Here is a 22,020-nt window from a genome sequence, read left to right as displayed (position 1 = left end):
CTAATAATACATCTCCACACTTTTGGGCAAGTTAGTTTGGGAAGTGAGTATGAGTCAATTTTGTCTTCTCTTGACGATAAAAATGATAAGCATTTCAGGATGAGATGTCTCTCCTTTTATCAAACAGCATTTGTTGAACTCAAAAAAAAAGTTGCCTCTCTCTGATCCTTTGTTTAAGAAAAGGAAATTCATATATCCTAAGATTGCACTGGATTCTGATGTGAGGAAAAGTCTACCAAAGCTAGACAGTTTAATAAAATATGGACATCCAGTAGAATCTCCGAGTTTTATTTAGAAAGTGGGAGGATTTGCCAGCATATTTCACTGCTGATGAACATAACCTGATTCTTAAGAAAAGCTGTGAAGAACTTTGGTAGTATCTTTCCAAACTAAGGAATTTTTCAGAACAGTTTGATTTCAGGAACCTTGCCCCTCTAGGAAAGCTCATCCTAACTTTGCCACATTCCAATGGTAGATGGCAGATTACAGATGCAAAGACAAACAAGAGGAATAGGATGGGACCTGAGTTATTTGATTCCTTACTATTTATCAATTCTAATAAGAAATCCAAAGATAAAACTGTCTTGATTTTGCAAAAGATATTGGAGAGGCACTTGGCACTTCACTACCAACAAATGTATGATCACGAAGAGTAAAGCTTTCCTGTTGTCTTGCCATTTGAGCCTTAAGTTAGTTATACTGACGTGCTGATTATGAATGAAATCTGATTATGAAATGCTGGAAGTCTTATAATCTCTTTCACTAGAGCTGAAGACAAATATCCACGTTCAGTATCGTGGCAGGAAACATGACCACCCTATTTATTTACAGTTCCTCTTTCATAAAATATATACCTTGTATTTTTACGCTCATATGATCATCATGGATAATTAAGGAAAATTAAATGAAACATATTAAGTTAACTATACTGGAAAAAAGCTAAGTAAACTATTCTCCTATTCTTAATTTATAAGAGGACTTAGAAAATTGAATGCATCTTGAAAAAAAAGTTATTTTTCTCTAATAAACATTGAATAAATATCACTGCATTCATTATTTGGTTTTCAATTCTCCATGAAGTTTATTGATCACTTCATAAGACACATTCTATGAGTATTTCTTGTTGAAAATAAGTTTAATTCATGTAGGGACAGGCAAAGGGCCTTTGTACATAGGGACATGTAAGGGCTTTTCATGATTTCTTTAGTGATATTTGGACCAAAAATGGATTTTTGGGTTGGCAACACTGAATGGGAGGTGTTTAGTGCTGGCATGGACTGTGTTGAGCAGTTGTCACCCAGCCTTTGAACTTGTAATGTGTAAACCGAGCTTCTTGAACAAGTGTTGTCTGCCAGAGTTCCAGTCCTTTCTTAACCCTCAACAGTCTTCAGGTGTTGGGCTACTGCTCGACTACCTACACAAGGGGACCTAACCACACTCCAAAGTTGGTCTCGAGCATGCTTGATGAAATTCAACCTAAACAAATGTAATGGGCATAGGACACTGAGAAAGATGGCCTTAATGTAATTATCATCTACCAGGAAATAAACTTCAGGATTCAGTTTGAGGAATTGCAAGTTGACATCGTCCTTAACCTGTTGCCAGAGTTCCACATCAAAACTAAGATTAAAGGGACAAACGTCTGCTGGCATATATCAGAACAGCCTTCAAATATACAAACACATATTTAGCAAGCTGTTCCTATCCTACCAAGACCAAAAGCTAACAGAGAAGGTCCAGAGGAAGGCAACAAAGATGGAACCAGAATTAAGATATCAGAGTTACAGGTGTACACTAGTGTCTGAATCTGCCCACCTTAAAAGACAGCAGGTAAAGATTAATCTGCCTGCCTTGGAAGAGAGGAGTGAGGAGTGACCTAACCAACACCTTTAAGTTTTCAAAATGGATAAATAATGGGGACAGTGAACAGTTCTCTGAGATAATAGGAACAAGGCAACCAAAGGAGAGAACATGAAATTAGGAGGGAGCTCGTTAAAAAAAGATGTAAAGAAGTGCTTCTAAAATAAGTGGTGCATGAAAGAAATAAGGTAACTGAGGACATGATTAATGCAGACAGCATACATCAATTCAAGACGCTGTATGATAGCAGAGAATGCTTAAGAGATGGGGCTCTATGAATGCAAAACTCCCTCCCTGTGCAGTACAAATAGGTAATTACACAAACACACCCACACAGCTGCACAAACACACTAGACATGAGCAGAGACATCCTACAAGCAGAGCAGTAAATATACAGAGTCTATGTTACAGTTTAAAATCTCTAAACAATGACATGATCAACTTGCAGTTAAGGCTGCCTATATCTTCTATAAATAAAAGTAGGTGAAATTTGATATAGAGTGGTTTTAAAAACGAGCAATTAGTGATGGATATTCTCTGAAAAAAATTATCACAGCTACCTGTTTCACAAACAACTTTGAAAATCAGCCACATTAAACAATTTCACTAATATAAAATTAGCACCTTCAACTGGCACGGCTAATCCTCACTGTATTAACATCCACACATTCTCACTAATACCCCATTAACATCCGTGCTAATGACATTCATCCATGTCTGAATATGTCCATCTACTGGGGAATGCTCTTGTCAACTTTTGTACCATCTCTGTTCAGTATAATCATACATTTACATTTAACACTGCCCTGCATACCTTTCTATTAGGAGACATGAATAAGGTAAAAAAAAAACACAAAACATAACTAAAACACTGATAGGTTACAAAGTACATAATATGTAAGTGAACTGGAGCAGACTTATAAAGTGGAAAAGTGAAAATCTGACCTGGATACACTAATACTTGAAACATATCCCAGTGAATACTGACCCTCTGGTAAGGCAATTGCAAACATTTTTCTTGTACACTGAAGGCAGAGTTTCAAATTGTTGAGGAGGTAATGACTTTGCCAGGTGATGTGACCTATTTTGCAGGAAATATGATAAACACCTAGACAGGTCACTGGCATGTCTCTCCACACATTAATAAAATGTAAAAAAATGAGGAGTGACAATGGTCTTTCAGACAAGAGTTTGCAGAAATTCCATCCTGTATACTGAAACATTCTGCACTGGATACATAGAGATGGCCATGATGGAATTCACTAGAAATAAGAAAGCTTTGGTTTCGAAATAAAGATGAACAAGGCCTGATCCTACAAAGTGTCAAGTAATCTTCATGGAATGGAGGTCTAACAACAGGAGAAAACAGACATATTTGCATATGAAAGTTATTCAAATCTATATCACAACAAAAAAGATGTTGTGATATGAACTCCATTGTCTCATTTCCAAAAATAATCTGAAATTTCCCATATTCTGGACTCACTTATGGTATATAACAGTCATCTAAATGGAATCCCCATCTACCTCTATACTTCATCTGTTTCCTGGCACTTTATAGTACTGTTGCTGAGGGCAACATTTACATTAAGCAACATGGGAGGTAAAGTAAAATTATTACTAAAAGGGAGAACTTACAGGTTCATGGTGTCAAGGGGAGGTTTATATCTATGAAATGATTTCTTTGCTAACTTAAGGGATTTATCAATGAAAGATCTAGGATACTTTAACTTGGATCCAATAGAATATATATTCTCAAATGCATCGTCAATAAATTCTGAACTGTATGTATGTAATACCATAAGGACCATAGACTGGAATGATGATAATCTATCGTACTGAGCCGAGTAATAATGGATATATGAGCATACACTGATAGGTTTTCTGTATACATATATACTTGTCCCCAAAGGTAAGTGGCATGTGTAAATTCTTCCAAAAACATTTCAGAAGCTGATGATCTAAACACATTCAAATGTCAAAGAGACCAGCAGGAACTGAAACATTTCCTAAAGACACCTACAAACTGGCTTAGCTGTTACAAAAATAAAGGGGTTACTTGCATGCACCAAGAAAACCAAATGTGTGAATAAGATGGATATTGCATGCTGTTATAATAATCTCTCTAAAAACTTTTTATATCCATAAACAAGTACAGGCTATTCATAAAATTTACTTACCTTCACTGCTTGTGCAATTGAAGCTGCAACCCTGAAACGCTGGGCCATATTTTGTGGCAATGAAGCAGGTAAATCATAGTCACTATCAATAGTCCGGATGCATCTAACTACTCCATTAACCACCTCTGAAATTCCAAAGTCTCCAACACTCTTCACGGCTTCATCAATGTCACTGAAAACATTAAACACATTCATGAAAAAGCAATCAAAGATTATAAAATCAGCTTTTGGTATATGATCAAAGCATACTGATTGTTTATTTCCCCTGAAAAGAAAATGACCTAAAACATCCTACTGGTAGTTGTAATTCCGTAAAATAAAACTGCTCAGTTAATACAATAACTACTCATTTTTCTTTTTTAGCTTTCAAAATTCCAGGGCACATCCTTTAGCCATAATTTTTCCATTTGGCTGGTCAGTACCATTCTAAATGGCAAGTAGGACAGTACATCAAGAGCCTGCTCTCAGAGCAGCAAAAAAATGTTTAAACAAATAATGAATATAAAGGTACCATGAATAAAAATGAATAAAAAATGGAACACATATCATTGGGAACTGAAAAACTATAACATAATTACGTGGTGAAATATGAATATTTTACAGTATAAGGAGGGATACACTGTACTGCAGTAGGGATGCAGCAATCAAAGGACATAACATGAAATTAAACAAGTAACTTGTTAGAAAAGATGCAAAGAAGTACTCTATTCTATGAGTTGTACAGAAATTTAACAGAATAAATACATAAACTTAAGAGCAAGGTTATTAGGTACAGTAGGGTTGAGGGTCAAATCAATTGGGAGGTAAGTTTGAATGGAGAAAAACTGGAGGGTGAAAGGCGGGCAAGGAATAGAGTGAATTGGATCGATGTGGTATACCGGGGTTGACGTGCTGTCAGTGGATTGAATCAGGGCATGTGAAGCGTCTGGGGTAAACCATGGAAAGTTGTGTGGGGCCTGGATGTGGAAAGGGAGCTGTGGTTTCGGGCATTATTGCATGACAGCTAGAGACTGAGTGTGAACGAATGGGGCCTTTGTTGTCTTTTCCTAGCGCTACCTCGCACACATGAGAGGGGAGGGGGATGGTATTCCATGTGTGGCGAGGTGGCGATGGGAATTAATAAAGGCAGACAGTGTGAATTGTGTGCATGGGTATATAGGTATGTGTCTGTGTGTGTATATATATGTGTACATTGAGATGTATAGGAATGTATATTTGCGTGTGTGGACGTGCATGTATATACATGTGTATGGGGGTGGGTTGGGCCATTTCTTTCGTCTGTTTCCTTGCGCTACCTCGCAAACATGGGAGACAGCGACAAAGCAAAATAAATAAATATAAATATATTTGAAGATCTCCATCCTGGGGACTGTGACACCAACACTTTTGATTATGATTCACCAGGGGGTCTCAACACAATCTAACACCACACCCAGTTAATGCAATTCACTGGAGCTGAATGGGTGCTTTTCTGATCCATATGATAAATGGTGAATTACAAATGCATGATACCCTTGCAACGCAAGGTGAATGCAGCCAAACTAGCCTAAATAATATCATGATGTGTATTCAGCATAACTGACCATTAAACTCTCAAAATACACATATTCAATATTATTTCTTGTACCAGACTGTGTATACCAAGCCATTACAAATGTTTTTCTCCACCTGTTCTACACTATTTGTAATCTTTTATATTCAAGCTGCATTTTTATGTGTTCCAAGATTTCATTTCCTAACCTGCCAAAGATTAGATTTAGTTAGGTGAGCTCTGGGTAGGTTATTTTAGGTCTGGTGAGGACAGGCCCAGTTTGGTTTGGTTAAAATGCATCAAGTTAGATTACCATGAGTTATGCCAAATATTATATTATTATTATACTTTGTCGCTGTCTCCCGCATTTGCGAGGTAGCGCAAGGAAACAGACGAAAGAAATGGCCCAACCCCCCCCATACACATGTATATAAATACGTCCACACACGCAAATATACATACCTACACAGCTTTCCATGGTTTACCCCAGACGCTTCACACGCCCTGATTCAATCCACTGACAGCATGTCAACCCCGGTATACCACATCGCTCCAATTCACTCTATTCCTTGCCCTCCTTTCACCCTCCTGCATGTTCAGGCCCCGATCACACAAAATCTTTTTCACTCCATCTTTCCACCTCCAATTTGGTCTCCCTCTTCTCCTCGTTCCCTCCACCTCCGACACATATATCCTCTTGGTCAATCTTTCCTCACTCATTCTCTCCATGTGCCCAAACCACTTCAAAACACCCTCTTCTGCTCTCTCAACCACGCTCTTTTTATTTCCACACATCTCTCTTACCCTTACGTTACTCACTCGATCAAACCACCTCACACCACACATTGTCCTCAAACATCTCATTTCCAGCACATCCATCCTCCTGCGCACAACTCTATCCATAGCCCACGCCTCGCAACCATACAACATTGTTGGAACAACTATTCCTTCAAACATACCCATTTTTGCTTTCCGAGATAATGTTCTCGACTTCCACACATTCTTCAAGGCCCCCAGAATTTTCGCCCCCTCCCCCACCCTATGGTCCACTTCCGCTTCCATGGTTCCATCCGCTGCCAGATCCACTCCCAGATATCTAAAACACTTCACTTCCTCCAGTTTTTCTCCATTCAAACTCACCTCCCAATTGACTTGACCCTCAACCCTACTGTACCTAATAACCTTGCTCTTATTCACATTTACTCTTAACTTTCTTCTTCCACACACTTTACCAAACTCAGTCACCAGCTTCTGCAGTTTCTCACATGAATCAGCCACCAGCGCTGTATCATCAGCGAACAACAACTGACTCACTTCCCAAGCTCTCTCATCCCCAACAGACTTCATACTTGCCCCTCTTTCCAAAACTCTTGCATTTACCTCCCTAACAACCCCATCCATAAACAAATTAAACAACCATGGAGACATCACACACCCCTGCCGCAAACCTACATTCACTGAGAACCAATCACTTTCCTCTCTTCCTACACGTACACATGCCTTACATCCTCGATAAAAACTTTTCACTGCTTCTAACAACTTTCCTCCCACACCATATATTCTTAATACCTTCCACAGAGCATCTCTATCAACTCTATCATATGCCTTCTCCAGATCCATAAATGCTACATACAAATCCATTAGCTTTTCTAAGTATTTCTCACATACATTCTTCAAAGCAAACACCTGATCCACACATCCTCTACCACTTCTGAAACAACACTGCTCTTCCCCAATCTGATGCTCTGTACATGCCTTCACCCTCTCAATCAATACCCTCCCATATAATTTACCAGGAATACTCAACAAACTTATACCTCTGTTATTTGAGCACTCACTCTTATCCCCTTTGCCTTTGTACAATGGCACTATGAACGCATTCCGCCAATCCTCAGGCACCTCACCATGAGTCATACATACATTAAATAACCTTACCAACCAGTCAACAATACAGTCACCCCCTTTTTTAATAAATTCCACTGCAATACCATCCAAACCTGCTGCCTTGCCGGCTTTCATCTTCCGCAAAGCTTTCACTACCTCTTCTCTGTTTACCAAATCATTTTCCCTAACCCTCTCACTTTGCACACCACCTCGACCAAAACACCCTATATCTGCCACTCTATCATCAAACACATTCAACAAACCTTCAAAATACTCACTCCATCTCCTTCTCACATCACCACTACTTGTTATCACCTCCCCATTTGCGCCCTTCACTAAAGTTCCCATTTGCTCCCTTGTCTTACGCACTTTATTTACCTCCTTCCAGAACATCTTTTTATTCTCCCTAAAATTTAATGATACTCTCTCACCCCAACTCTCATTTGCCCTTTTTTTCACCTCTTGCACCTTTCTCTTGACTTCCTGTCTCTTTCTTTTATACATCTCCCACTCAATTGCATTTTTTCCCTGCAAAAATCGTCCAAATGCCTCTCTCTTCTCTTTCACTAATACTCTTACTTCTTCATCCCACCACTCACTACCCTTTCTAATCAACCCACCTCCCACTCTTCTCATGCCACAAGCATCTTTTGTGCAATCCATCACTGATTCCCTAAATACATCCCATTCCTCCCCCACTCCCCTTACTTCCATTGTTCTCACCTTTTTCCATTCTGTACTCAGTCTCTCCTGGTACTTCCTCACACAGGTCTCCTTCCCAAGCTCACTTTCCCTCCCCACCCTCTTCACCCCAACATTCACTCTTCTTTTCTGAAAACCCATACAAATCTTCACCTTAGCCTCCACAAGATAATGATCAGACATCCCTCCAGTTGCACCTCTCAGCACATTAACATCCAAAAGTCTCTCTTTCACACGCCTGTCAATTAACACGTAATCCAATAACGCTCTCTGGCCATCTCTCCTACTTACATAAGTATACTTATGTATATCTCGCTTTTTAAACCAGGTTATGCCAAAACGTGATTATATTAGAAATTCGTAATATTGACTTCACATTTTCCCATAACTTCAAAACTCGCCCCAATTTGCATGGAAACATGCAATTGCAAGATGGAGGAATAGGAAGCAGAAATATGGAGATAATTCTCCCTAAACAAAATACTCATTTTTCATATCAACTCCCGAGCGGTGGTATGAAGAAGTAAGATTATTAGTGAAAGAGAAGAGAGAGGTATTTGGACGATTTTTGCAGGGAAATAATGTAAATGAGTGGGAGATGTATAAAAGATAGAGGCAGGAGGTCAAGAGAAAGGTGCAACAGGTGAAAAAGAGGGCAAATGAGAGTTGGGGTGAGAGAGTATCATTAAATTTTAGGGAGGATAAAAAGATGTTTTGGAAGGAGGTAAATAAAGTGCGTAAGACAAGGGAGCAAATGGGAACCTCAGTGAAGGGGGCAATTGGGGAGGTGATAACAAGTAGTGGTGATGTGAGAAGGAGATGGAGTGAGTATTTTGAAGGTTTGTTGAATGTGTTTGATGATAGAGTGGCAGATATGGGGTGTTTTGGTCGAGGTGGTGTGCAAAGTGAGAGGGTTAGGGAAAATGATTTGTTAAAACAGAGAAGAGGTTGTAAAAGCTTTGCGGAAGATGAAAGCTGGCAAGTCAGCAGGTTTGGATGGTATGGTAGTGGAATTTATTAAAATAGGGCGTGACTGTATTGTTGACTGGTTGGTAAGGTTATTTAATGTATGTATGATTCACGGTGAGGTGCCTGAGGATTGGCGGAATGCCTGCATAGTGCCATTGTACAAAGGCAAAGGGGATAAGAGTGAGTGCTCAAATTACAGAGGTATAAGTTTGCTGAGTATTCCTGGGAAATTATATGGGAGGGTATTGATTGAGAGGGTGAAGGCATATACAGAGCATCAGATTGGGGAAGAGCAGTGTGGTTTCAGAAGTGGTAGAGGATGTGTGGATCAGGTGTTTGCTTTGAAGAATGTATGTGAGAAATATTTCGAAAAGCAAATGGATTTGTATGTAGCATTTATAGATCTGGAGAAGGCATATGATAGAGTTGATAGAGATGCTCTGTGGAAGGTATTAAGAGTATATGGTGTGGGAGGCAAGTTGTTAGAAGCAGTGAAAAGTTTTTACCGAGGATGTAAGGCATGTGTACGTGTAGGAAGAGAGGAAAGTGATTGGTTCTCGGTGAATGTAGGTTTGCGGCAGGGGTGTGTGATGTCTCCATGGTTGTTTAATTTGTTTATGGATGGGGATGTTAGGGAGGTGAATGCATGAGTTTTGGATAGAGGGGCAAGTATGCAGTCTGTTGTGGATGAGAGAGCTTGGGAAGTGAGTCAGTTGTTGTTCGCTCATGATACAGCGCTGGTGGCTGATTCATGTGATAAACTGCAGAAGCTGGTGACTGAGTTTGGTAAAGTGTGTGAAAGAAGAAAGTTAAGGGTAAGCGTGAATAAGAGCAAGGTTATTAGGTACAGTAGGGTTGAGGGTCAAGTCAATTGGGGAGGTAAGTTTGAATGGGGAAAAACCGGAGGAAGTAAAGTGTTTTAGATATCTGGGAGTGGATCTGGCAGCAGATGGAACCATGGAAGCGGAAGTGAATCATAGGGTGGGGGAGGGGGCGAAAATTTTTGGAGCCTTGAAGAATGTTTGGTAGTCGAGAACATTATCTCGGAAATCAAAAATGGGTATGTTTGAAGGAATAGTTGTTCCAACAATGTTGTATGGTTGCGAGGGTGAAAGGCGTGCAAGGAATAGAGTGAATTGGAACTATGTGGTATACCGGGGTCGACTTGCTGTCAATGGATTGAACCAGGGTATGTGAAGCGTCTGGGGTAAACCATGGAAAGTTCTGTGGGGCCTGGATGTGGTAAGGGAGCTGTGGTTTCGGTGCATTATTTCATGACAGCTAGAGACTGTGAACGAATGGGGCCTTTGTCGTCTTTTCCTAGCGCTACCTCGCACACACATTCAAGCATTCTGTTCCAAAAGAACAACTGTTTCAATTTTGTAATGTAGTTCTGCATGTTTGATTTTGTTACTATGGCGGTAGAGTGTTGTGATTGTGAGATCATCTGCACACGAAAGGACCTTCATGTTCAGGTTTACCTGAGGTAATGAGAGGCTATGTAGGAAGAAACTGGAGAGAGAAATTTTCTTTGCAGAGCTCCATTGTACAGTTTTAGTGTTTTAGAGTTTAAACCACTGTGAGTGACTCTGGCATGGCGACCGGCTCTGAAATTGGCTAGACACTTTTTGTCATTGTCGTGGAGGGTGGTTTCAAGTATTCTAAGTGTGAGGATATGTCAAGGGACAGTGTCAAATGCTTTGTTATTGTCTATTCCCACTCACACTGTGCAAGGGGTGGTTGTGGTTAGTTGAATCTATCTAGGACATGTTATGCGAACATAGTGTAGTATGGTAGTAGAACATTTGGGTGAGAAGCCAAGATGTGTGGTTGAATGGGATGTTTTGTTTGATTGAATTGTGGATTATTTTTCACACAGTTTGGGTAATAAGGATAGAAGTGATATAGGGCAGTATGAAGGGGTCACATATGCAGTGAGAGTATGAAAGATGTTTATGATATTATTGATCTATGGTTATAGCATGGAACAAACTTCAAACAGCCAACCTAGCAGGAACAGACATCACGTTACCGTCACCTCCTCAGCTGGGAACATTAAACGTTACCAACCGGCATCTTTCTTAGTATCCATACAAGATTGTCGACACTCCAGGGAAATAGTGCAAATGACAGGGAGATGTATAAAAGAAAGAGGCAAGAGGTCAAGAGAAAGGCACAAGAGGCAAAAAAGAGGGCAAATGAGAGTTGGGTGAGAGAGTATGATTAAATTTTAGGGAGAATGAAAATATGTTTTGGAAGGAGGTAAAGTGCGTAAGACAAGAGAACAAATGGGAACATCAGTGAAGGGGGCAAATGGGGAGGTAATAACAAGTAGTGGTGAAGTGAGAGGGAGATGGAGTGAGTATTTTGAAGGTTTGTTGAATGTGTTTGATGATAGAGTGGCAGATATAGGGTGTTTTGGTCGAGGTGGTGTGCGAAGTGAGAGGGTTAAGGAGAATGATTTGGTAAACAGAGGAGGTAGTGAAAGCTTTGCGGAAGATGAAAGCCGGCAAGGCGGCGGGTTTGGATGGTATTGCTGTGGAATTTATCTAAAAAGGGGGTGACTATTTTGTTGACTGGTTGGTAAGGATATTCAATGTATTTATGGTTCAAGGTGAAGTGCCTGAGGATTGGCGGAATGCATGCATAGTGCCCTTGTAATATGTTTCTGGCCTGTTGCTGTAAATGTAGTAGTTTTGATTAGTTTTGCTACAATGACTGGTTTTTTTTTTTTTTTTTGGCAAAGGCAAAGGGGATAAAGGTGAGTGTTCAAATCATAGAGGTATAAGTTTGTTGACTATTCCTGGGAAATTATATGGGAGAGTATTGATTGACAGGGTCAAGGCATGTACAGAGCACGTACATGTACGTGTACATGTACAGAGGGGAAGAGCAGTGTGGTTTCAGAAGTGGTAGAGGATGTGTGGATCAGGTGTTTGCTTTGAAGAATGTATGTGAGAAATACTTAGAAAAACAAATGGATTTGATTGTAGCATTTATGGATCTGGAGAAGGCATATGATGGAGTTGATAAAGATGCTCCGTGTAAGGTATCAAGAGTATATGGTGTGAGAGGTAAGTTGTTAGAAGCAGTGAAAAGTTTTTATCGAGGATGTAAGGCATGTGTACGAGTAGGAAGAGAGGAAAGTAATTGGTTCCCAGTGAATGTCGGTTTGCAGCAGGGGTGCATGATGTCTCCTTGGTTGTTTAATTTGTTTATGAATGGGGTTGTTAGGGAGGTGAATGCAAGAGTTTTGGGGAAGGGGGCAAGTATGCAGTCTGTTGTGTATGAGAGGGCTTGGGAAGTGAGTCAGTTGTTGTTCGCTAATGATACAGCACTGGTGGCTGATTCCGGTGAGAAGCTGCAGAAGTTGGTGGCGGAGTTTGGTAGTGTGTGAAAAAGAAAGCTGAGAGTAAATGTGAATAAGAGGATGGTAATTAGTTTCAGTAGGGTTGAGGGACAAGTTAATTGGGAGGTAAGTTTGAACGGAGAAAAACTGGAGGAAGTGAAGTGTTTTACACTTCTGGGAGTGGATTTGGCAGCGGATGGAAATATGGAAGCGGAAGTGAGTCACAGGGTGGTGTAGGGGGCGAAGGTTCTGGGAGCATTGAAGAATATGTGTAAGGCGAGAAAGTTATCTCGGAGAGCAAAAATGGGTGTTTGAAGGAATAGTGGTTCCAACAATGTTATATGTTTGCAAGACATGGGCTATAGATAGAGTTGTGCGGAGAATAGTGGATGTTTTGGAAATGAAATGTTTGAGGACAATATGTGGTGTGAGGTGGTTTGATCGAGTAAGTAATGTAAGGGTAAGAGAGATGTGTGGAAATAAAAAGTGTGGTTGAGAGAGCAGAAGATGGTGTATTGAAATGGTCTGGCTACATGGACAGAATCAGTGAGGAAAGATTGACAAAGAGGATATATGGGCTAGAGGTGGAGGGAATGAGAAGTGGGAGACCAAATTGGAAGTGGAGGGATGGAGTGAAAAACATTTTGAGGGATCGGGGCCTGAACCTACAGGAAGGTGAAAGACGTGCAAGGAATAGAGTGAATTGGAACGATGTGGTATACCGGGGTCGACGTGCTGTCAGTGGATTGAACCAGGGCATGTGAAGCGTCTGGGGTAACCCATGGAAAATTTTACGGGGCCTGAATGTGGAAAGGGAGCTGTGGTTTCGGTGCATTACACATGACAGCTAGAGACTGAGTGTGAACGAATGTGGCCTTTGTTGTCTTTTCCTAGCGCTACCTTGAGCGCGTGGGGGAAGGGTGGTGCTGTTTTTCGTGTGGCGGGGTGTCGACGAAATGAATGAAGGCAGCAAGTATGAATTATGTACATGTGTATATATGTATATGTATACATATGTATACGTTGAAATGTATAGGTATTCATATGTGCGTGTGTGGCCGTTTATGTATATACATGTGTATGTGGGCGGGTTGGGCTATTCTTTCGTCTGTTTCCTTGCGCTACCTCGCTAACGCGGGAGACAGTGACTTAGTTTTACTAAAAAGAATATGTAGAAGAAATCCTGAATTCTAGTAAAGCGCTGATTCTGTTATACATTGACGGGTTCAATCCCATTCAAAACCGTTTGTCTTTGAAGTTTATGTCCCATTGTTAACGGGCCTGTCCCAAATAACATGGATGCCTCCCATCCATTCCAGATTACTAATTTGTATTCACTGATATTGGAAGACTGTGTAAAAAAGCAAAGGACTCGACGTTAATTCCACATTGACGGTTAGTACCCTGCGTTATACAGATGAGAAGCAATACGGACAGTACCCAGTAAGCGGGCTATCGACTCTAGGATCATTTTGTAAGTATTGAAGTCAGCGAGTGGTTGGGTGTTAAGAGTGTAAGGAAAATAATTAACATCTATGATGGAGACTTGGATATATTTTTGTAGCACTATAGCTGTTTGTTTGTGGGAGGCGACAGGGGATATTTAGAAGATATTTTGATCATCTTGTGGTGTTTAAATGAAGGTTGTGGCAATAATCATGGTAACGGCTGGGTCTGATGGTAGCGAACGATATCATCACGACTGACCACTGCTGTATGGGATAGCTAACACGGGAATGCTCACAATACCAAGGAAAGACCAGATGGAACTGAATTTTTTATTTTATTTACAAAGGTCAAGAAGAACAACAAAAACTAATTACAAGACACGTGTGACTGGTATGAGGAGGCAATGCCAGTTGTCAGGCTTTGCCATATGGCAGTCTCCTGGATGCCAGTGTGACTTCTTTGGGGCTACCTGGGAGCCCTCAGATGGTCACGCTGACGGTCCTGGAGTTACCAGTTGCGGTCATCGACTACCTGGATGACTAGAAGGCGGTGGTAACCTAGTCACGGCTGTGGTCCACTTTGTGGCGGACTCCTGATTTGAAGTGGTCATAAATGTCCGATATATGGCGTATGTGTTGACCCCGACTGCTGGGCTCTAATGCCGTGTAGGAGATGGTGGTGACCGCTGCAGTATGGACTCCTCCAATGTGTGCAGAGAGGCGGCTCTTGTTGGCCAACATGATGGCTGGAATGCCTACAGAGTCCCTGGGTGATGAAGATGACTAGGGCCTTCATGGATAGACGAGAGGCTGTCGAATGCAGGGGAGGCGAACCCAGCTGTTACCGTTGGTTCAGGTTGGCTGTCATGAGACGCGATTACAGATGCGCCTCCTGGATGGGATGTGTGTGCATGTGTGTGTGTGTGTGTTTGGAGAGGAGGTGGGACGATGGTAATGAGGTGGTGATATCACCGCTTGATATTGCCCGCCTGCTGAGAGTGAGTCACTCCTAAGGTCTGTAGAGAAGATTTACCTACTAGTGGTAATAGGTTGTTAGATGTGCCTGATGGTTATGGTCAAAGTCAGGGTCATGCGTCATGTATGTGCATGGCCGTACATCGTGCACGGTCGTAGCCCTAGTCACTATACATGCACGGTTAAGGTCTCCTCTACAATCTTCATGCAACATTTCTAATGGTAACCACCGCCATACTGGCTCCCGGCGCGGTGACGCACTCCCCACTTAAAGTTTCCATTGTAATCTGTCTTGACAAAGGTGTATACCGGTCCCACCCGGCCTTTGGAGTATCCTTTATGGACGGGAGGTGCGGCATAGCTTGTGTCTCTGCGGTGACGGAGGTTTGGTGCTACTGCTGCTACTGGGGCTGTGGATAAAACTGGGCTATAGAATACATTCATCACCCACAATAGTAAATTATTCTACGGTCAGGCTAGGAAATACACTGTCATACTTGAGCTACACTTACGTAACTATGATTTCTACAATTACACCAGTACTATATTTGCCACATTGCTTGATATCATTATCGTTACACTATGATTCTGCATCATCCACTCGAGAACTGACTCCATCTGTGCTTTACTTCCTCGTTTACTAGGATTTTGATAGTAGCCATGAGATCCTCATCGTGAAAACTACCACAATGATATATGGAGTCTTACAACTGCAACATGCAAATCAGGAACGTTCCGTTTAGTTACTGTGATGTTCTAAACAACATTTGTCGCTGAAATCACATTGTTATGATGCAATGCAAGTGAAATGTCACATATTGAAAACATCTACTGAACCAGTTAAGCTCAGTTACTACCCTATATCTAGATAAATGATTACCTATCACCGTTTAAGCAGGTGTTAACATCCATCATGGCGGCTAGGAGCAGCAGAACCACAACCACACGAACCCCTCCACACTCATGTTTGGCTTTTGGAACAGTAGCGGTGATTCAGTGAGTCACAGGCGAACCACCATGAGTTCCCTAATAACAAAATCTTACCGGCTTTCAAACTTAAATAATCTAAGAAGATAATGTGAAGGAATTCTAGCTTTCGTGTGTGGTTTCAGTTAGTATTATCTTTAAAGAGTCAAATGCCCCGGAGATGGAAGGTAACATGAAACAGTTTGAAGGCTCCACTACGTAAGCAAACATGAAGGACGAAGTGAATAACCAGTGACCATAAGAATAATATAAGGTTCACTCTTTGAGGAGTTCCCTTCTGACATCGGTATAGTTCACTGACATCATGTTACAGTCTCTGATCTAAAATTTTTAGTGTACATACGTCGCTTGGTTCAATTTCCATGTACGTATATATAAACGCCATTGGAGCTATAGTACGCAGTTTATTGAACGGAGTCTTTTGTAACATCATACAGAGAGGAAATGTTTATTTCATAGATAGATATACAGACTCACTGCCATATCTGATCGGGGACGCTAAGATAGTTCATCACATTATTGCGACCACAGATGTGGCCTCACAGGTGTACGATATTCTATCGTCTGCTGTCGCGAGATAACTATTACTATTTGTGTTTTAAGTTTAAGGGCAAAGAGTTTTATATTGCCTCATCTTAACCTTGTATATATGTACTTTGATGAGATTCCTATGTATACACACACACACACATACACACACACAAACTTATGCCAGGAAGTCACTCACTTTACTTCCTTGCTGCTCGCCATTGTCCCACCTTCCTGACTGTGTCTTTTGGAACTGTTTATTGGTAACTGTATCAACGTTTACCAGTACTATTCGTTGCGTAATACGAATCCTTGACACAGTAATTTGATACGGGTAAGGGAGGGAGGAAAGGGTTCATTGTGAAGCACAAAACGATTCAGAAAAACACACGGACACATGATGGCGCATAAATATGAGGACGAAGAGCAGGAGGCAACCTCCTGCAACAAGCTAGAGAAGGGCGAGGAAGGAAGGAGGTACACAGTGAAAAGGAGCCGAGATAATAGATCAGGCTTTGCGCGAATACAAAGAAAGAACAAAACAGCAAGGCACAAGAGAGGGTTCAAGAGCAGAGAAGAAAAGAAATATGCGGGGGGGGGGGGGGCGAGCAGGGGAGGGACAGAGAAGAGAACAAAAAGAGGAAAAGTTTAGGAAGAGACAACAGAGGCTGTAAGACAGATAAAGGAAGGAACACTGAGGAGAAAAGGGAAAGACGAAGGAAGTAGGACTCACTGAAGTTGTCGTCAAGAAGGATGGCTCTCTTGGCGAGGAAGTGGGCCAGGTGCTCCCCGCTGGCCACGCTCACCGCCACTGTCACCACCAACGCCGCCAACACCTGCAGGAACACAGTGCAGTATTGTCATCGCACTTCTTGCATCGTTAGGGAAACTAACGCTACCACTTCAAGCAATAGTAAGTTTTTATAACATGTTGGGTATCTGATGTTCCTGTATACCTGGCAACTCCAGCATTTTGCACTGGGTCCTTAACTTTCAGAATTCCTCACGTTATTTCTTATATAAATACATAACCCAATGTCACACTGGGCTGGAAGTGAGTACAATGTCACTGCCGCATTGGAAACGTATTTTCAAACTTTGGAATTATATATATATATATATATATATATATATATATATATATATATATATATATATATATATATATATATATATATACATAAACCTAACGTGAGAGACAAACTTGTGAATACTAAATGAATGCGTAATACCTAATCAAGAAACCATTTTGATTGTCAGTCGATATACACAGGTTCACTCCCCAGGTTTCTATACATTATAGTATTTGTTTCCCCTACGATGGGACATCCATTTTCCAATACTATAGTAGGTAGTGATGCCATGACCTGATGTGCAGCAAGAGTTGTCGTCCTGTGGTAAGCCAGTGAAAAAAAAAATTACCCTGCATATTGGTACGACCCACTGATTTCATCTAAACACCCGTGTAGACCAGATAAACCTGTACCATGAGGGTGAGGAACTCTACCTATAGGAACCCATATGGTAGAACACAGCACACCTGGCTCGTTAGGACCCAGCGGTCTGCTGCTATTTCAATTCAGCTGTATTGGCACATTAGACATAGTGTCGATGGTGCACTGCGAAGAGCTAAAGTGAACTCTGTTGATTATAGGTCTGCATGGAATATATGTTGGTGCGACGAGTGGAGGATATAAACCAACTGACATCTTGAGATCAAACCCCTGTCAGGAGTTAACATTCATCAGTTCTGTTATGTACAGCAAGAAGCAATACAGTTTGACATGTAGTCATCAGGAGACAGCTATGTTGCTTTAATTTTACACTTGAAAGAGATATATCGTGGGTTATAAATCGCGTGAACTGGAAAGTAGTATATTCAAAATGGATATGCAAGACAACAAAATCAAATTTACTTGAACCAGTGAATTCAAAATGATAAACAGACCAGTGTTAAGTGTTCCCTGGAACGATGGAAATGGGAATTCGAACTCGACGAACACACTTTTTAAAGGCATCGATGAACTGAGTGATTTACAATAAATATACACTTACCAACTTGAAAGCTGCCATGTTACTAGCTTGGAACTATTCTTTCTTACTGATGCTTAACGTCTGGGGTTGGCGACCTATATACAGCCAAGGCTTCCTCACGCTGTAGTTGCTAGATTCTGCCACACGATTTTTCATTTACTTTAAGCACAGATCTCTCTAACGTTTCATTGCAGATGAACGTTTCTAAGAGAACGTTTATTTGATACTATAAGTTACAGAATATCTTGTTAGAAGATTCGCTTTTTATTTTGATATGATTTATTGAGAAAAAGTACGTTGGTTCGGCAATACCAATCACTGCCTATGTGAAGTTTTCTCTTTGGCAGATGTTGGGAGCCTCACTTTCCCTGGTACTCTCACTCCTCAGCGACACGAACAGTAACACCTCCCTCCCTCCGGGAACATAACACCTCCTCGTGAACCATCACCACTCCGACCTCACAGTAACCCCCGTGTGGCCAACTACAACCCGTGTGGACCTCTACATGCTCATGTGGTCTATAACCAAACGTGATCCTTGACGTGATCATAACGCCACAACACAGTATGATACGTCACAACACCACGTGTTTTTAATACCACGCGGTCAACCACAACCCTGGTGTATCATCACAATCTGATCTGGCCTTTAACCATAACAATTGTGTGGTCTAACTCATGTGGTCCACGTAGACCTTAACCTAACGGATCCTTTAGAAAGCAATGTGATCCACCAGGTGGTTTTCAACACGAGTGCTCCGTCACAACTCCCACGTTGGCCGTACAACTCTCTCGTGGCACATCAGATACTCCAAGATTCAAGGAGGCATCATCCACTGTATAGTGAGATATCTGCATTACAGTTGGACTGGTGTCAATTGGTTCAGCACATAAATGCATCAACTAACAATTACATGGTTGCGTTATTTCCATAATTCATCAACTTCACCAGAGCGTTCTAATAATCTAATAGCATTTTTGATCACGTCTTTGTTTCTTGTTGGAGACTAAGACTACGTTGCATTCACGAAGTGATCCTTAACAACCCAAGTGGCCCAGAACATCCGCCAGTGGTCCTCACATCTTCATACAACCTCGAACATCATGTGGTCCACATAACCTTCACAAATTCTACGATATTAAAGCCCAAGTTGGTCTCATAATATCCATAACATCCTTATAACTTCACATAACCCATCATTGCCCAGTGTGCCCGCCACAACCCCACGTAATTGTGACTTTTAACCAATGAATTCTGCCCTGCACACCCTGGACATTAAGAAGCCCACAAGATTGTTCTCTGCAAAAGGAGTACATCAAAGCTGGACCTAGTCCTTAAGGGAGCACATCAAAGCTGCACCTAGTCCTTAAGATAGTATATCGAAGCTGCACTTGGTCCGTAAGGGAATATATCAGAGCTTCACCTGTTCCCCAAGAAAGTATATCCTGGTACTCAGGAGAGTACATCAAACTTGGACCTATTCCTTGAGAGAGTACATCAAAACTGCGCTTAGCCCTCAAGGGAGTACATCGTAGCCGCACCTGGTTCATCGTAACCCTCGCGGTCACTCACAACCAACGAGGAACACCACAACCTCACGTGGTCCACTGCAAGACACATGGGTCACTGATATTCGACTGGTTTACAGGCAATGACACGTGAGTGTCGTATATGTCGGTCATTAACCATAAGCCCAGGACATCTTCACTGGACCTTAAGTACAGATGATTCATAAGTACCTCGCATAATTTGTTACAGCCTACATGGTACATCATCACTCCAAGTGGTCCACCGTAACCCTACCAAACTCGTTGGGATTACAGTAACGATTAGCTAATGTGTCGCAGGACTTCGAAAATAATTCCGTGGTGGTAGATTCGTATAAATAAGAACATAAGTGGCTGACGAACTTGCAGAGTCAACGCATGACCTCAGTTTGACAGAATTCCACAGAGTGTAATAGGAAATATCGCACTACGAAGTTCTTATGCCTGGAGGTGAGGTGTGCGTGATCTGAGAAGGGGGTGTTTGATTCGGTGGCCATTGTGATATTGTTTATTGTTGTGTCCAAAACTTGCATCAGCTTGTGATGCTGTTTTGTAGGATATCTACATGTCCGAGGAGTTATGAGTGTATTAACGTATGCTTCCGTACGTAGCTAACCTGGATATGCCCTGCTATACACATACAAATCTACACGTGTATATATTTACCAATGCACAAGAAGCACCTCTCTAGAAAGATTTTTGATGCATGAAATGTGTGTTTGTCTAGATAATCCTGAAAATTACGGAAAACTGGAATTCAGTGAACATTATATATGTGATCTGTCCACCAAACACCACAGCTTGTTGTGTATGAAGGTAATAATTATTATTACCCGTAACGAGACCTACCAGTGTTCGTGATGTGACCAGCCATATGTTGACGGTAGTAAGGTGGGTGATCTGCAGCCTCTGTTGTGTGGACCCTCCCGGCGGTCACCTCTAGTGGTCCGTTGTATCGTACTGACCTCTAGTGGTCCGTTATGACGTGTTGACCTCTTGTGATACGTTTTGACATGTTGACCTCTTATGGTACGTTATGACCTGTTGACCTCTTGTGATACGTTATGACGTGTTGACCTCTTGTGATACGTTGTGACGTGTTGACCTCTTATGGTACGTTATGACGTGTTGACCTCTAATGGTCCAGTGTATCGTGTTGACCCCTCGTGGTACGTTATGACGTGTTGACCCCCGTGGTACGTTATGACATGTTGATCTCTTGTGGTCCACTGTATCGTGTTGACTCTTTGTGGTACGTTATGACGTGTGGTCCATCATGATGCACCTTGTGGCCTACGGTGACGTGTTGATGTGATCTCTGGCAGTCAATCGTGGCATGTTGATGTGTTGTGGTCCGTTGTGGTATGTCAGTCCATCGTAAGGCGTTGACCGCTTAAGATCTATCGTGACGCATTCATGTCTCTTGGTCTGTTCTGACGTGGTGACCTCCTGTGGTATGTCATCATAAAGTGACCTCTTGGTCAGTCATAACATTGTGACCTCTAGTGGTCTGTCATGATCAGGGTTGGAGCAATTACGCTTTAAAGATTAAATTACAATTACAAATACTTTCCATTCTTTAAATTAAAATCATAATTACAAATACATTTGGGAATAACAATTACATTACAATTACAATTACCATAAAACTAAATCAGTTATAAGTACAATTTTAACTACAATTTCCTAAATTTGGACATATTAATTTTCGTTAAGAAAACACTAATTTTGCATCGTAAGGTTATCCTATATTTCCAAAAAAAAAGTGTCGCAAACTATTTTGAAAACAAAAATAAAGATTTCGTTTTAGCAGAAGTTGCAGATGGTAACCATACAGCTGGCAATTTTTCAAACAATTCACTATTGCACTTTATGAATCACAATGAACGGAAAGAAGTGACACCAAGATGATGAGCTCTGCTAGCAGTGGAAAAATTTCCAGCAATGGTGAGAACTGGCTCAGATGGAGCAGATGTAGCAGCACACCCAATCATTTCTCTTGCCAGGTTTTTTGATGGATGCAAT

At 41.3% G+C, this 22,020-nt stretch overlaps 1 protein-coding gene and 1 pseudogene across 1 annotated transcript; both read right to left on the bottom strand.

Moving 5' to 3' along the window:
- LOC139751156 (coiled-coil domain-containing protein 22 homolog) overlaps positions 1-13,946 on the bottom strand; it is a 314,331-nt pseudogene extending 300,385 nt beyond the window's left edge.
- A 293-nt stretch (positions 13,947-14,239) lies between these two features.
- Positions 14,240-18,588, bottom strand: LOC139751612 (uncharacterized). Its single transcript, XM_071667229.1, has 3 exons — positions 18,469-18,588; positions 17,147-17,249; positions 14,240-15,308 (listed from the first exon to the last, which is right to left on the bottom strand). Exons 1-3 carry the CDS (start codon positions 18,484-18,486, stop codon positions 15,115-15,117), a joined length of 315 nt encoding a protein of 104 aa, XP_071523330.1. The 5' UTR covers positions 18,487-18,588; the 3' UTR covers positions 14,240-15,114.
- Positions 18,589-22,020: the final 3,432 nt, after the last annotated feature.

The sequence above is a fragment of the Panulirus ornatus genome, chromosome 11 (genome assembly GCF_036320965.1).
Source record: "Panulirus ornatus isolate Po-2019 chromosome 11, ASM3632096v1, whole genome shotgun sequence".
Classification (NCBI taxonomy): Eukaryota; Metazoa; Arthropoda; class Malacostraca; order Decapoda; family Palinuridae; genus Panulirus; species Panulirus ornatus.
The sequence above is the reverse complement of the archived record's forward strand: the minus strand, read 5'-3'. Positions and strand labels throughout refer to the sequence as shown.